Here is a 16,869-nt window from a genome sequence, read left to right on the forward strand (position 1 = left end):
CCCACCCACTTACCAAAAGAACAGCCAACCATAAAACACTTGTTTCAATAAGAATGCTGATATTTAGGCCCTATGTATTTTTTATTCACTAATGATTCATACAATAAAATATCAAACAATATGAAACACAAAAAGATAAAATACAAAAAAATATACAATAAAATACAGTTTCTAGTAATCAACACCGAATATTCAAAGCTTCGGAGGGAGGGGCTGAACATATTCTTCTCTCTAATAAAGGCAGGAATCTCTGTGTGTCTGTTTGCATTTCTATTATGTCGAGAACCGTTCATCCAATCGACTTCATGCGTGGCGGGTGTGTTGCTGTGGACCCAAGTGTCGCATTTTGGTGCAATATGGACATGCAACATGTTCAGAATAAATAAACTACAGAACAGCGCGAGCCGGAAGCGGCGCGCCTCACGCAAACAAATCACTCCCAAATCAGAAATTAGCAGCACAGTATTTACTGACACCGTAAAGGGTAGGCTATTTAAATAAAAGAACGAAAAATAAATTAACGAAGTTCAATGAACTGTAATAAAGAACACAGTAGCATACTTTCAATAACAGCATCACACATTTTAATTAACGAACAGTTTAAATAAAATTACAAGAATTCCCTTATATAGAATAAAACAAACTGTAATAGGCTAAATAGAACAAGGTAACATTAGGCTAGCTAGACAGCTCACATTTCTAAATTAATGGGTCTCATATAGTGAAGAACTACACTATGACATCTGTTATGCATTTTCCAAGCAAATTAAGCGCACATTCTTATGTGTAAAATTACTGATTAACATGGTGGATAAAAGCAGCTCGTTTTTTACATCAATAAAATAGGCTACTATAATAGGCGTACAGAACTCGGGTGATTTTTCAAACTTGATGCGCTGTTGTGGTAACTTAGGCCAGTTTCAAATCGCATATTTGGCACACTGCCTTTGTCTTGTCCTCACTCAATTTAAAGTGCTCCCACACAGCTGAGGTCTTCGCAATTTTTGTCTTCTCTTTCAGACAAACTGAATCATGACATTCATGACGTTCACACATGCGCGATTCATATTCAAGGATAATCGAATATTCTGGTCCAGCCCTACCTAAAAGCATTTCAAACAGAATAATAAATATTTAAAAAAACTTTTTTTTCTTAAATAATAATTTTTAAAAAAGTATCAGCCCACCAAGACATACTTTTCAATCAGAATATTAGCATTTAGCCATTTATTAATGACTGCAATTTAAAATACAATACATTACAATGCAGCCATGTTGGAGAGACTGAGACAGTGAATGTTTCTAACATGGAAAGCGATAGGAGTCCTCTCACTGTCTGTACGTTTCACTGATCCAGTCTTCACAGAGATCCTTATCAGACCACGGCACATGACACACCGTAGCACAGCAATTAGCAGCACCGTACGAGACAGAAAGCTCTGTCAGGGGCCTGTCGTTCTCGCTTTTCTCCACTTTCTTTTGGCTAGTTTTCAGCTTTTGCTCAGTGTAGCTACGTCAGGCGGCTAACAGCAGCTAGCAGCTGCTCTTACTGATCTTCAGAAAAAGAAACATTTCCATGTGGCTGGGAAACTCAAATTCATGGAGGAGAGCAAGAGGGAAAAAATTACATCTCCATCTGTCCTCATACTCATCATTTAGCACAAATTAGACCTTTTTTCTAAAATTCAAAAAAATGGGTGCAAAAAATCTCTTTACAAAAAATATTGCCTATTGTTACTATTGTAAAATCAAATGAATCACCGCCAAACAATATATGAAGCTCTTCAGAACCTTTTAAACATTTTATTGAAAGTGGTTGCTAATGCAAAGTTCATTTAACAATAATAATGATGCACACTGTCAACTCATAGTTCTATATGTTGATAGTTCATAGTGCTCAACATTCTAGCAGACAGCTTTCTCACGGCTGTGCAGAGAGAGCTGACCTCTGTCTCTCCTCCCATTTCCTCTACGCGACCCCAGAAACCAGATCTAGGTCTGCTTCTAGACCTCAGCCGGCTGCTTAACCCACACACTCTGCTTGTTTAGCACTACTTGGCGTCGTCATGCTTTTAAACAAACATGTATCGCACACGAGGGTTTCAGGACGCTGGCTCATCAGGCAGTCATTGGGGTGACTAGTGTAACCGCTCCTCAAGATGCACCTCAGGGTTTAACCACGTGCCGTTAATCATTTTAATGGAGAGAAGGTCGTGGCATTGTTGGCGGTGGTGTATTTACAAATGCATCAACAGCCGTTTTGTCTATAGTGTGAGGAGCAAACATACTTTTTTGGTATTAGTGTTAGGAGATATGCTAATAATGTTTGTTTGAGGCGCCAAATTGTGTAATTTAAATACAGCTTAGCATGCACTCTATTCCCAACTCCAGAATGCTGTGTTTGTTTAGGTAAAGCTTATGTTAGTATTTTGTTCAACAGAAATGCAATGTGATCCCTCTTCCTTGTAGACTGGTTTGCTAGTCTTGCTTGTACAGTACAACACGAAAGCGGGGTAGCAGTTTGGCCGATCAGCTCTGATAGTAAAGATCTACTGATGGTAACTTGAACTTCACCTACAGTTCACATCAGCCGTGCAATGCACTATGTACATAAAGGCTTAATCTAGCAAACACGGCTCTCAATGTGGTCAATGACAAACTACTCTTTTGTAATAAACAAGTTAAATAGACAATGTCCACATTATCATTCATAACACAAATACAGGCAACTTATGAAAACTACAGTCGATGCTGGTGACCTGTTTTGGCTGCTTAAATGTCACAAGCATAAGCACATGAACCTCCAGTACAACTGATGTTTACATATCAATACCACAACAGTTAAACGTGTTCATAACAGTGGTGACTTTTACCACTGCAATACGTTTTTGAAAGAAATTTTTAAAGCTGCATTTATTTGACATAAAACAGTTATTGTTAGTTGCAACATTTCATAATATTACTGTTTTAATATATTTTAAAGACATTTATTCCTGAGAAGGCAAAGCTGAATTGTCACATGATCCATAGTTAATAAGCACATTCATGCCATCATTGAGTGCTTTTACATGGACCCTCTTAATGCGATAATGAGATTTTGACAATATTGCGATTAAACTTTACCTCATGTAAACGCAATACTTCAACCTAAATAATGCGATTAAGCTCATAATCGCAGCCAGCATAATCGTATTAGCATAGGTGGCGTACGCTGATTTTAATCTAAATATTCAGGCATTTAAACACACTAATGGCAGCATTGCCACTCTGACCAAAGTGCGCATGTGTTTCTGACTTAAATGACTTGACACGCACCTGTAATAATAGGCCTACGCAGATACGATGGCAGGGAAGAAAGCATCGCATTGAGGAAAACAAAACTCTCTCTGTTCCTTACACTCATCCAGAAACGGAGAGTGGAATACGATGGCAGCGTAGGCAAACGAATTGCCATCACATTTATTTATTTATATAAAACAGCAGATAGTAAAGCGCTCTTTCTGAGTCCATAATTTGTGCTGTGCAGTGGGGTATGTGAATATGGCAGTAAATAATATGGAAATTGCATGTAAACGGGAGTGAAGAGCTTTGCTCTTGACATGTAAACATCATAATACGATTAAGTCCTTACTCTGATTATTGGAAATAATCGCATTATTCACACGCATCAGTAAAAGCAGTCATTGTTGTGTCATATTTGCTTCTCTCCTACTCTGTGCTTACATAATATATTTTAATACAATCAAGTTCCCCCCAAAAAAACTGTTCTCTGAACTCGCTGATAGAAAGTTCAAAAGAATAAAATAAAAAAAAATTTAATTAAAATAAATAATAAATTGCTGAATAAAAGAAAAAAAACAACAACTTACTAACCCAAACGTTTGAATAGTAGTGTGAGACTAGTGAGTCTACAGAATGCTTTTCAATTTAATTTTTTTTTCTTTCTTTGAGTCAAATGTTGTAAGGTAGTGATTCATTCTGAAGCTGTGTGCTTTGGTTCAAGGCTTTTTATTATTATTTTTAACCCTCTGGGGCCCGCCGTATCGCCGGCGATACGAACTCGGTTTTTTTACGATAAGTGCAAAAGACATTAAAAGTACTCTGTTGATTTTGGTCACACAAATAAGTGTTATACATCAATTGAAACTGTTAAGTGTCTACTTTTATTTGAGTACACTCACGATTACAACAAAACTTTGTGGTTTTGGAAAAAAAAAGAAAACCAACAGGATGCGCTCTCTGTCTTCTCCGTCTCCGCGATATGTTTATAGTAACGCGTCACTAAAATGAAGTGTAACTCAGCGAATACTCAACACAGAAACATGAGAGTTATATCTATAGAAAGCCTAAAGTGTCTGCTTTCAAACAAAGTAAGTGTTATCGAAAACAAATGTTCTGTGATAAAGTAATCAGTATGAAACCGACACGATGTTCAGTCTGTCCAGTCTAACTCATTATTTCTAATGTGATCCCGCCCCCTCGTGTTCACATGTAAATAACCACGTGACGCGCGCGCGCGCTTGGAGACGCCCAACAACAAACAATCACGAGACTCTGTTGCTGCTCGTTTCTGGAAGGAGACGCGCTGAGTAAAGGCTGGATTCACCTCAGAATAAGTGCAAGAGTTCATACAGAAGATCGATCTGAGTAAGTAATGCTTTTTTGCATTAGTTAGCGTGTTATTGTGACAAACTTGAACGCGTTTAGTTGGGGTTTTCCCAACCGACAACATGATGAATGCTACGCATCTAAGAATGTTTAGAAGAATATTTAATGTTCACAAATAGATTTAATAGCGTGCTAAACAATAACAATTAGTTTCTCAGATATAAAATATCCTTTTTTATGGTACAAAGTACATCCTTTTGTGGTTCACAGCATACATGAGTCTATGGCTGCAGAATCATAACAGCTTCTATAAAACCATACATACTAGGCTGTATGACTACAAAATCATAGTTGTTTTGTCCCAAACTGTAATTCCAGACTACAGTGTTTGAATATGATGGGCACTTCATTGTATTTAAATTTCTTATGGCACGATGATGTAAAACAATAAAAGTAATATGAGAGTACATTGTAACATGATGAATGCTACGAGTCTAAGTATGTTTACAACATGTTTATTATTAATAGTCTTCTCTGTTCAAAAATATATTATAATAGCGTGCTAAACAATAATAAATAGTTTCTCAGATATAAAATATAATTTTTTATAGTACAAAGTACATCCTTTTGTAGTCCACAGCATACTTGAGTCTAGTGCTGCAGAATCATAACAGCTTCTATAAAATCATGCATACTAGGCTATATGACTACACAATCATAGTTGTTTTTTTCCCCAAACTGTTGTTTTCATGCTCTGTATAAAACAATACAAGTAATATGAGAGTACATTGTAACATGATGAATACTACGAGTCTGTTTAGAACATGTTTATTATTAATAGCCTACTCTGTTCAAAAATAGATTTTAATAACGTACTAAACAATAATAATTAGTTTCTCAGATATAAAATGATTTTTTTTGTGTATGATAGTACAAAGCATGCATGAGTCTATGCTCACAAATGTTTTTTTTTTTTGGTTGTTTGTATTTTTTTGGATCAGGTACCTGAACCACAGATGAATCCTGATGACTTTCTTCAAGATGTTTTCCTCTGAGAGCGCTGTACCAACATCAGATGGTCAACTACACTGATATTATATGGTAAAACAAGATCCTTGGCTACTGATTGTGTTTTTTTCTTCTTGAATCCATGGAAATAAGTAAATATCAGGTATTTGTTTCACTTGTTGAACAGAATCTGTTGCTGGAATAACTCAAAGTCTGTTCACATCTCTGTGGTTAGATCAGTGTGCACAATAATGTGTCTTTGACTTTCATTATGTATGTTTTGATTATACTGTGTTGTAAATAAAATACAAATCATTTAAAAAACCCAATTTTTTCAGTCTCCTCACACTCTCTTACCTGCCTCAGTCACAGTCACACTGATGGCCCATTAGCAGCTTTAGGGGAGGGCCCTTTGTCTCTCAGGTGAGAATCACTTAATATTCAAGGCTATTACCACTCCCTCGCATATACGCTTTAGATCACAAAACATGTCTTTAAAAATTTAAATCAATATATTGTTTTCTGTGAATGAGTAAGCTGAATGATTTTCACATAATTGTGAAGTAAATATTCTATCTTAGAAGACTGATTACTCAAAAGTCTTATTCAGGACGATTTAGTGTGGCTTTTATGGCCTTATTTCAGCTACATTATTTTCCCCAAAACTTACTAACCACGCATAATATTTTTTTTCTAAGAAATGCAGACATGTACATCCATCTTGGTCACATATTATTGTAGCACAGTTTGTGCTGAATACAAAAAAAATTACATGTTGGTCAATAGTATGATTTAAGAAGCTGAAATAAGCACAAATATCAGGGCATGTCAACACATCTCAAGGGCCCCAAAATGACCTCAGACCCCAGAGGGTTAAAAGCCTTCGAAAAAAAAAAAAAATTTAAATGGAAAAACTTCCAGATGCAAGGCTACAGAGAAATATGGTATTAACCATATTGGCCCGATGAATGACAAATGTCAAATAATGCAGTATGTGGAGGTTATCCAGTCACAAAGGAGGTCACTTACATACAGATGTCTAGCAAAAGGAGTCAGAGAGAGGGTGGGAAATTCTCATACAAAACTAAATAAATAGATTTTGAATGCAAGAAACTTTAACTATAGATTCGGGATGGAGATTCATTAAAAAAAATAAATAAATAAAAATCTCAGAAAATACAAAATTCAGTTTATGAATTTCTGACTTCTTATTTTACTTAAGGAACACAACAAACATTTGTATGCTATATTAAGTGTTACTGTTTCTAGGAGAACAAATGCATAAGGAAATGAAAATGATATCCTGACCCTTTGCGTGTGATCTTTCTAAATGTGACAGTAACCCATTACAACTAAAGCCTGTTTTCTTCTCATGGCAGTTTATATAAAACACACAGACATAAGAAAGCAAGACTCCCTAGTCTCTCAAACTGTAGGAATGCATTGCAAATATTAACCTGGTCTGACAGAGGAGATGACCGTTTAAAACTACTGATTTATCTGTTGCACGAGAGTCAGCTCTCTATATATCTAAAAGCACAGACAAACAGTCCAAACATGAGACAGCATGTTGTTCTTCACAGCATTAATCAAAGTATGGCATTATTAGTGAGCAATTATGCTCTTGTCAGACTTGCAGGTCTGCAGTCTGAGTGACATGACGTCTGGATGAATGCTCTCTCACCGCAGGGTGGAAGAAAAACCACCAAGCATCTTACACTTCACAAATGCTGAAATATTTGTCATTTCAAATCAGTTCATTTCACTGTCTCAGGCTGATCTTTTGAGGGCGAATAAATAATTACACAATTTTAATTTTTTGATGAACTGCTCCTTAAAGGTAATTCAGAGTGTGATTGAGCAGATATCAGATGTTAACTGCAGCGCCTGCTCCCACCTCCTCTCTGCCTGCCATACATCACTATGAGTCTATATGTAACTTGGACACTGTGAGTCATTGTGGCGGCTTGAACACAGGAACACTTTCTCTTGTCTGTCAAATATCAGCTCACTAGTTTTAATGTGGCACTTTATTCGTACAGTTCCTTTGCACTCAAATATTTTTCAAAACCAACTGCATCCATCCATCAATCCATTCATAGCAGTACAGTCTGTTCAACACTTTTGTTTTTGTTTTAGTGACATTAGATATGAGTTCTGTTCTGAACCCAACTGAGTTGCCTTGCTGCCTACACAACTATTCAAAAAGTTTGGGGACAGCAAGATTCTTTTTTTAAAATGTTTTTATGAAAGAAGTCTCTGTTCACCAAAGCTGCAATTATTTGATAAAAACAGCAAAATAAGATTACAATTTAAAATAACAGGGTTTTAAAAAATATATATTTTAAGACGTAATGTACTGATGTGAAGGCAAAGCTGAATCAGCAGCCATTACTCCAGTCTTCAGTGTCACATAATCCTTCAGAAACCATTCTAATATGCTGATTTGCTGCTCAAGAAACCTGTTAAAAATAGTTGTGCAGCTTAATATTTTTGTGGATACCATGATGTATTATTTTTCAGAACTCTTTGAATAATAGACGCTCAGTACTTAAATGCATAATTACACTGTAACAAGGACAGCGTAAAATAAAGTGTAACCCATTTTTGCTAAATAAAAGTATTAATCATGAAATTAAACTACACAGAGAAATACTAGGTAAAAGATTACATATAATTACACTAACAATATTTTAATCAATAGATTTCAGTGTTGAACAAGTTATGAACATTTCACTCGCTTCATCCACCATCTTGAAGTTCATCATCCCCGTGGTCACCATGAAGTTTGCACAATACACATGGAAGCACACATACCTGACACGATTATTGCAGAACTTGGTAAACTGGGGCTGATTGATAAAAATTAGTCTGGAATCTTCCTGGTCTGCTAAAGAAGTCTTTTCTGAAGTGTCTTCTGTCTTTTCATAACCTGAGGCAAGAAAAAGAGAGAGAGACAGAGAGGAATAAAGCAAAATGTAATAAAGCATTTAGCTACTAGGAAATATCAGCCTTTGTTTTTTAAAAGTAATGGCTATTTATACCATAACAGATCAGATCTCCCAGTCACTGAAAACAAATCACCTTTAACAAGATTACATCTTTAACAAGTGTCAGACCCCGAGGAGCTAAAGACTTGACCTATAACCGCTAGAAGCTTTTCTGCAGAGTGTGACTTCTATAGAGTAGCTTAGCTGATGACATTAAGGAGGTCCTAAATCACTCAAAATAAAGATAAACAATTACATACATTTATAAATAAACAAAGTATAACTAAATAAAAATGACTGCATTTTATTATATAAATAAAACACATAAATCTTGTGAATATAAATTATTATATGTCCTGGTATATGCCCTCGAGTTCAGATCTCGAAGTAGATTAAGTCATTATTAGGGCTGGTGTGGTGACAGCCAGTGGAAAAAGAAATGTGTGATATTACAGGCACACTGAGCCCAAAGGAACAGATGAGTGAAAGAAGGGCAGCTCAAACAGATTTGCCTGCAGGCATCCATACGCACACACATGCACACACCCAACACATACACAGACTGAGCTAGTACTAACACTGCTCTGTCTATTACAGGCCACACTTTAACTGGCTTAAGTTAATACAGTTTGCAACTAATTTATAGCATGGAAGAAAAAAGAAAACTTTCATGGTATCCATACAACTTACAAACGTTCACCAAATTCTTATTCACATCAAATGAATCAAAGTTAAAAGGTTAGCTCCCACAAAAAAAAAAAAACTAAGATTAGCCCATGGTTTACTCACCCTCAAGGCATCCTCTGTGTATATGACTTTCTTCTTTCAGACAAATCCAATCGGGGTTATATTAAAAATTGTCCTTGCTCTTCCAAGCTTTATAAATGGCATGGACGGGTGTTTTTGTTCAACAGTCCAAAAGTGGTCAAATAAAGCTCATACATCCATAATAAAACATGCCTCACACGGCTGCGGGGGTGAACAAAGGCCTCCTACAGTGAATCGATGAGTTTTTGTAAAAAAAAAATCCATATTTAAAATGATATTTAAAAGATATTAACAGTTTTGTGTAACTGTCGTACACACGTTCACGAGGGACTGCCTCTCTGGCGGATGCCGCCGGACGTATAGGTGTCATTTTAAATATGGATATTTTTATTTAAAAAACACATCAATTTGCTACATGAGGCCTTTATTCACCCCCGGAGCCGTGTGAGGCATGTTTTATTATGGATGGATGTGCTTTATTTGACTACTTTTGGACTGTTGAACAAAAACACCCACCCAAGCCATTATAAAGCTTGGAAGAGCAAGAAAAAAAATTTCAGTATAACTCAAGACTGGATTTGTCTGAAAGAATAAAGTCATATACACCTGGGATGATTTGAGGGTGAGTAAAACGTGGAGTAATTTTCATTTTGGGGTGAACTAACCCTATAATAACTAGGGCTGGGTATCGAGTTCGACTTTTTAGGCACCGACCGAATTGCCTCGATACCACCGAGTATCGAAAAACGTCTTGTCGTTCGGTACCAAATTTCGATACCTAAGGGGTTAATCTCATTAACGTCAGTGAGCCAATAATCCTGCAGCACTAGGTGTGTTTGACTAGAAGTGACGCGGTGCTGATTGATCAGTGTTTGACATCCGCGAGAGCAATTCGAAAGCGTACGGAGCAGTCTGCTCTCTATATCTATACTGAAGCTCGCGTGACATTTCAGCGTCTGCCGTCTCACTAAATGACGACATAAACACATGAACAACAGCTCCAGAACTGCTCTGAGAGTCACTTCATGAGCATTTTACCATTTGATTTGAGTAAAACTAGCGTCATATCATATACACACAGAACTGTAAAGGTATTCCCGGAAACCCGTCAAAATAAAAGTTTGGATTAACTTGGAAGACACTCCGGCAGAAATAAATTAATATTGTTAATACTGCCAAATCCTCACATTTCCACAACAAGATCACCAGCGCTCCAGACATGCGTAATCTCTTCAGAACATTTAATTCTCTCCTCTGTCCCCCTCCTCCACAAACTAAGTAGTTTTTATGCATTCAAATAATTAGACATACTACAACATAGAATTTAATAACAATAAAACATATTGTGAAAGAAAATAAAACATCCACTTATGAAAGTGGATAAAGATTTTAAATTTCTTGAAGTCTTTAACAACCTAGAATAAATGAATAGAAATGATGATTCTGTCTGAGCTATGCGTTTTAAAACGAACACACACTAGTGTAAACTGAAAACTATTTGAGCTTTATTAAAATTATTTGCACTGATTTATTGTGTTGGCTATATTTTGTTCCTTTGTGCAGTGGCTCAGGAGAGGAGTCTTTGAGTCTGTATACATGTCAACAAGCTGAAAAAAATAAAACCAAAGTTTTTTGAGATAATGTAATCTTGTTTTCATAAAATTGGTATCGAAAAAAGTATCGTTCAGGAACCGGTATCGAACTCAAGGTATCGGTATCGAACATTTTTGAACAATACCCAGCCCTAATAATAACCATGACTGGAAAAAGTCGACAGTACAACAATTTGGACAATTTTAATAAAAAAAAATAATAAAAATTGTGGATCCATTTTACCAGCAGTCAATCAAATGAAACCAAAAGTTAATGGTTCAAATGAATTCAAGACAGTATTTTCATTTAGGGGTGAAATCTTCCTGTAGAACAGAGACAAGAAAAACCAACACAACAGAAACGCCCTTATACCTGCTTGTTTTATCAGAACAATCTGAGCAAGGTGAGCATACACAGTGTGAAATCATCATCAATGAAGGGTGTGTAAAGTTGAAACATGGCTTGACAACAGACAGAATTCACCTAAAAGGACTAATTGCTTAAGAAGATTAACAACATACTAGGGCTGGGCGATAAATCTATTTTATTGATCAACTCAAATGTGTAGTTTATGTAGACTTGTTTGAATGAAAATCGTTTTTTTCGAAAAAAAAAAAAAAAAAAAGACGTACAGAACGTACAGAACTCCAATAAATACGAGATAGGAGATAAATATCAATACTTTCTCTCGCAGTTATATCATTAGGTAATCATACTGTATATAAAATTGCGGGCATCATGGAGCTGCTATTATGCATGGCATTGAAACTGCTTTTGAATGCACGATGGCTTTTTAGTTTCACTTTCGAGATTGGCGATCGCACGTACTCTATTTTTACTATGGAGCGGCAGTAGCCTACTTACCACACATTTTACAAGATCAGATGTTTGTCATGGTGCTCAGGATCTGCAAATCATTCATCATCGTCCTCGGTCATCTATCCTTACTCTATGTGGTAGGCTAAGTGAAATTTGTTGTTCTGTAATGCAGTGTTTCCCATACATTGATTTATTTGTGGCGGCCTGCCACAATATCAAAACTGACCGCCACAAATAGATTAATAGAAAAAGCTTTGACTTCGTTGAATAAGCAAGCGCTGCACGTTTCAGAATCGAATCATGGTGCGGGTGTCTTTATATCACTGCATTTCTGAAGGAAACAGACTGTCTTCAGAAAATTTTGGATGTCATTTTCTTTTCATCTTACATAATGTCTGATAAAGCAGCGTTTGTGAGCAGAGCGCGAATTTGTGTACAGCGTTACCGTTATTTCTCCGTGCTCTACAATAGGGGTCGACCGATATGTGTTTTTCAGGGCCGATGCCGATACCGATTATTATAGACCAAGTAGACCGAAAACCGATATATTGAACCGATATATATGTCTGGTGTAAAAATTAAAATGAATGTCAAAATTAAGAATAACAAGGGCTCTGACAAAAACGGCCTTCCCTAGTGTTGGTTGCACTTCTTACTCTTGTCTTCCCCCATGCATCCATCTACAATAAGGGTAATATATAAAGAGAGAGTTAAAAGTGGGGCCACTGTATGCTTCATGATTAAGCCTATGAATACTAAATACTAAAGCTAAACAGCTTGGGGAAATGTAAGTATTTGGCTTCAATAATTTACATGTTAGAAATGTATGTGTAATAGCATAACCTCTCATAATTCTTCATTAATTATTTTCGGTTGACTAAATCATAACCTACAAGAGGTGACTATTCAATTCATCATCTAATGCACATCAGTTGATTAATTTAAAAAGCGCAATGTATATAATACGTGTAAATAATTTAATTGTCTTCATAGCTCCATTGTAGAAGTTGTGAAGAAGACCGCAACTATTTTAATGAAACTATAACACTAATAGCCTGTTATAGGCTCACTTGGTTCAATAGCCTATTGAAATGTCCCAATTTCCGTCATCCTAATCTTGGCCTATGTGACAGTAACTTAATCTTGGCCTATGTGACAGTATCTTAATCTTGGCCTATGTGACAGTATCTTAATCTTGGCCTATGTGACAGTAATTTCCATTAGTTTTCATTTACAGAGCAGTGCAAATGAAGGCATAAAACATTAATTTAATTTATCTTTTAATCAAATGAGATTTGAACTCTATTTTTTGGCAAACAAATGGGTTTACTATTAAAATTAAAACATGTAAGAAATAGCGTATTGTGTGATTGTTCTTTTAAACAAAAGTTGTAATAATTGTAGTAGCATTAGTAAATAAACCGAACTTTTATTTTGACGGGTTGCCATGAGGACCTCTTAAGTTTCTGTAGCCTATTTATGATATGACGATCGATTTACTCAAACGAAACAGTCAAATGCTCATGAAGTAACTCTCAGAGCAGTTCTGGGGATGATGTTCATGTATTTATGTCCTCATTTAGTGGCATGGCAGATGCGGAAAACACAGCGAGCGTCGCGCACTTCAGAGTGTGTGTGTGTGTGTGTGTGTGTGTGTGTGTGTGTGTGTGTGTCAAAACCGCGCGTCTGTGCCTTTCACATATACAGAGACACGCCGAACATGCAGAATTCATATTTAAATAGACTTTTTGCAGCTTAATGTTTACAGATAGTGTACTGACCTACTTTTGATTAATTCATCCAAACTTTGACTAATTCCGTGACTCCGCATTATACAGTAAATTCCATATGACTGGATTCCGCGATTCCCCCTGCGTTTCCCCCATCTCGGAAATCATAAATAGATAATATTGAGGTTTTTACAACTTCAGTGTAGTGGATTGTAATTTATTGCAACTTGAGCAATGTCTGCTGCTGCCTTTGAGAGAGAACTGATGCATAATGAAGCAGCACCAGTTAGCAAGCGCTTTCGGTGTGAGAGTGCCTTTAGTCTTCCACGTTGATTGGTCGGACTCCTGACTCTCAACAAATCAGATGCGCGGTGGGCGGAGACTGCTCTAGGCCACAGAGTGGTGAGTTCCGACAGGCTGCATCAGAGCCAAATAGCGTGTTTCATAATTAAATAATTTTATCGGCACATCGGTTTTGAAAATGACGGATGCCGATTATCATAAAAATGCTTAATATCGGTGCCAATAATCGGCCAGGTCGATAATCGGTCGACCCCTACTCTACAAGCGCCTCCTGCTGGCAGAGAATTCATTTGCATATATGCAGACACAAATAAAGTCCAAGTCTGTGGGAAACACTGGTAATGTTACAGGCAACCGTTAGCCATCGTTATTTGTTTTCTGTGCCTTTCTGAATACTGATTGACGATTCTGGCCAAAGGGCGTCACATCATTTTATGTCTTCTGTTAGGCCTACGTTACATTTTATGTTATGTAACGTTATTTTGTGTTACATTTTCACTGTCTTTTTGGCTTGTTGTTTCTGATTGCACTTTAACCCCAAGGGGGGAAATCCAGATCAAATCCCAGAAGGGAAAATCAAAACAAAATTAGGGCAGCGGCTATCAGTGAGCACTGAGTGTAAATAGCAATTAGATTCTATTTATTCTAATAAGTGCAAATAGCTATTTATAGCTATTTTATACTATTTATACTATAAGTGCAAATAGCATATTTTCTTAGCAATAGATACTATTTACACTAAGTGCAAATAGCAATGGATTCTATTTACACTGTTAAAATAGCAAGATTTTCTGCTATTTATGCTAGGCTATTTATTGCAAACAGTGGCAATTATCTGCACCTCAGTATTGTAGTACATTATAAAACCGTACGCAATAACGTATTGAGTGTAAATTACAGACATTATAATATTATATGCACATTCTCCTGGTCGGTCTTTAAGGTCTTCTGACCTGGACCTTCTAACTATTCCTAGAACACGTCTTAAGACAAAAGTTGATTGTGCTTTTTGTGCTGTGGCTCCAAGGCTCTGGAACTCTCTCCCTCTAACACTTAGAACAATGGGCTCTGCAGACTCTTTTAAGAAGACACCTAAAGACGCACCTCTTTGGACAAGCTTTTAATTAACAGTACAGTTTGGCTGTTATTAAATTTCTGAGATATTCAGTCTCTGATTTGTTTTGTGTTTTTATTATTGATTGAATGTATGTTTGATTTGTTTTACTGATAGTGTTGTAAAGCACTTTGTGACTCGTTGTCTGTGAAAGGTGCTATATAAATAAATTTTACTTAATTCAAATTATTAAATGGATGCCACCTTATTGGGACAATAAAGCCCTCCCTACACCTACCCTAACCGATACTTTTTGATTATTTCCTTAATTTTTATTGAAAATAAATGCCTTTCTGATGCGATATGAGATTTGAAAAGGGCTTCGAAAAAAAGTCGATCGCATCAAAAAGCATGCCCCTTACCATCTACACCACTGAAATTGATGCTATATGGGCGTCTTTTTGTTGACTAACTCAAATTGCACGTTAGCGGGCAGAGTTGGTGTAAATAGCCTTTGCCAACAAGGCGGGCTATTTGCACTTAGTGTAAATAGACACTCCTTAAAGTTAGAAGATTCAAGATTCAAGAGTTTTATTTGTCACATACACAATTATACAGAGTATAACCAGCAGTGAAATGTAGGTCAGGTCCGCTCCAAGGACAGTGCAATTATAAAGAATACAAATATTAAGAAGAAGTACAAACATAAAATAAAATAAAAGATAAGATAAAATAAGATAAGATAAGATAAAAAAAATATAAATATAAATGTGCCGGTCAGTATGTTGTTGACAAATAGTAATGAGAGGAATGTGCAAAAAATAATGTGCAAAAAGTTGTACAGGGTATTTGAATAGCAGCAATATGAGGTAGAGAAAAATTATGAATAGCTTATTGATATATGATATTTACATGGAGAAAAATTATGAATAACTTATTGATATGGTGATATTACATGGAGTCAAGTGATATTATGACACCGAGTTAGAGTTTAGGAGCCTGATGGCCTGGGGGAAGAAGCTCCTCCTAAGTCTCTCGTTGTTTTGAACAATTTCTTTGTCATCTGCAGATTGATTTTAAGTAGGGGGGATACAAATCTATTTAAATCGTAAATCTGATTTTTTGTGAAACAAATCAGGTTTTTTTTTCTAGGCCATATGGCCCAGCCCTACAACATACTGTACTTTCTTAAAGGAGTTTCCCTTTACAGAGAGTTTACCGGTTCTATGTGTTTGACATCAGCACTAACACAACATGGCTGAAGCTGTGAGCCTGAATGCTTCACATAATGAACATTACTGTGGCATACAAAGAGGTCAAGGCTAAATGCTTGAACATTTTTGAAGGTGTTTGTTTGTGATGGAGCAAAAAGGTCAAAGAGGAAGATGTAGACACTAGACAGTTTAAACATAAAACGTCTAAGCTAAGTCATGAAGACACACTGAGGAAGTGAGACCTGCAAGTGTAGCTGTATGTGTTTACAGAACTGTGAAACTATTTTTGATATGAAAAAGTTCCAGCTTTCAAATTCTGCCAATTTCTTCACTAAATCAAACAATATTATTATATAAATTGTTATAAATATATTAAAACATTATATAATCACATATATATAAAAAAGTCAAATAAGCATTCTCCCTTGTGCATGCAAGCTTAGGAATAAGATCCAGCTTGACTACATCTAGAACCACACAATGCCCTTCTCAGTGAAACGACTCTCCGTGTGTAAACACAACAGCCCCATTCATGACAGTGCTCAATAAATAATTAATAGTTGCGCTGATAAATAATGCAGATGGCACACAGTAAATTGGCTATGCTCATCTGAGGATCACTGTTATTAAAACAACAGTGGGAAGCAATATGAGAATGAGAGCAACATAAGATTAAACGCGTTCAAACTGGAGCACCAAACAGAAAATGGTGTGCCGTCATACCACCCTTTACTTCTGACCTCTTGACCTCAATTAAAATCAAACACAACCAGAAAACTCTG

At 36.3% G+C, this 16,869-nt stretch overlaps 2 protein-coding genes across 5 annotated transcripts in view; both read right to left on the reverse strand.

Moving 5' to 3' along the window:
- The window catches only part of LOC306853527 (fermitin family homolog 3-like), a 568,382-nt gene that overhangs the window by 375,444 nt on the left and 176,069 nt on the right, over positions 1 to 16,869 (reverse strand). The window lies entirely within an intron of this gene.
- The window catches only part of LOC306853511 (phospholipid-transporting ATPase IA), a 155,504-nt gene that overhangs the window by 106,375 nt on the left and 32,260 nt on the right, over positions 1 to 16,869 (reverse strand). For all 4 annotated transcript variants that reach the window (XM_079390988.1, XM_079390986.1, XM_079390989.1 and 1 more), the window contains exon 2: positions 8,434 to 8,548. In XM_079390988.1, the coding sequence (XP_079247114.1) occupies positions 8,434 to 8,548 (115 nt within the window). The remainder of the gene's footprint in view (positions 1 to 8,433; positions 8,549 to 16,869) is intronic.

Source organism: Barbus barbus (genome assembly GCF_936440315.1).
Source record: "Barbus barbus genome assembly, chromosome: 33".
Taxonomy (NCBI): domain Eukaryota; kingdom Metazoa; phylum Chordata; class Actinopteri; order Cypriniformes; family Cyprinidae; genus Barbus; species Barbus barbus.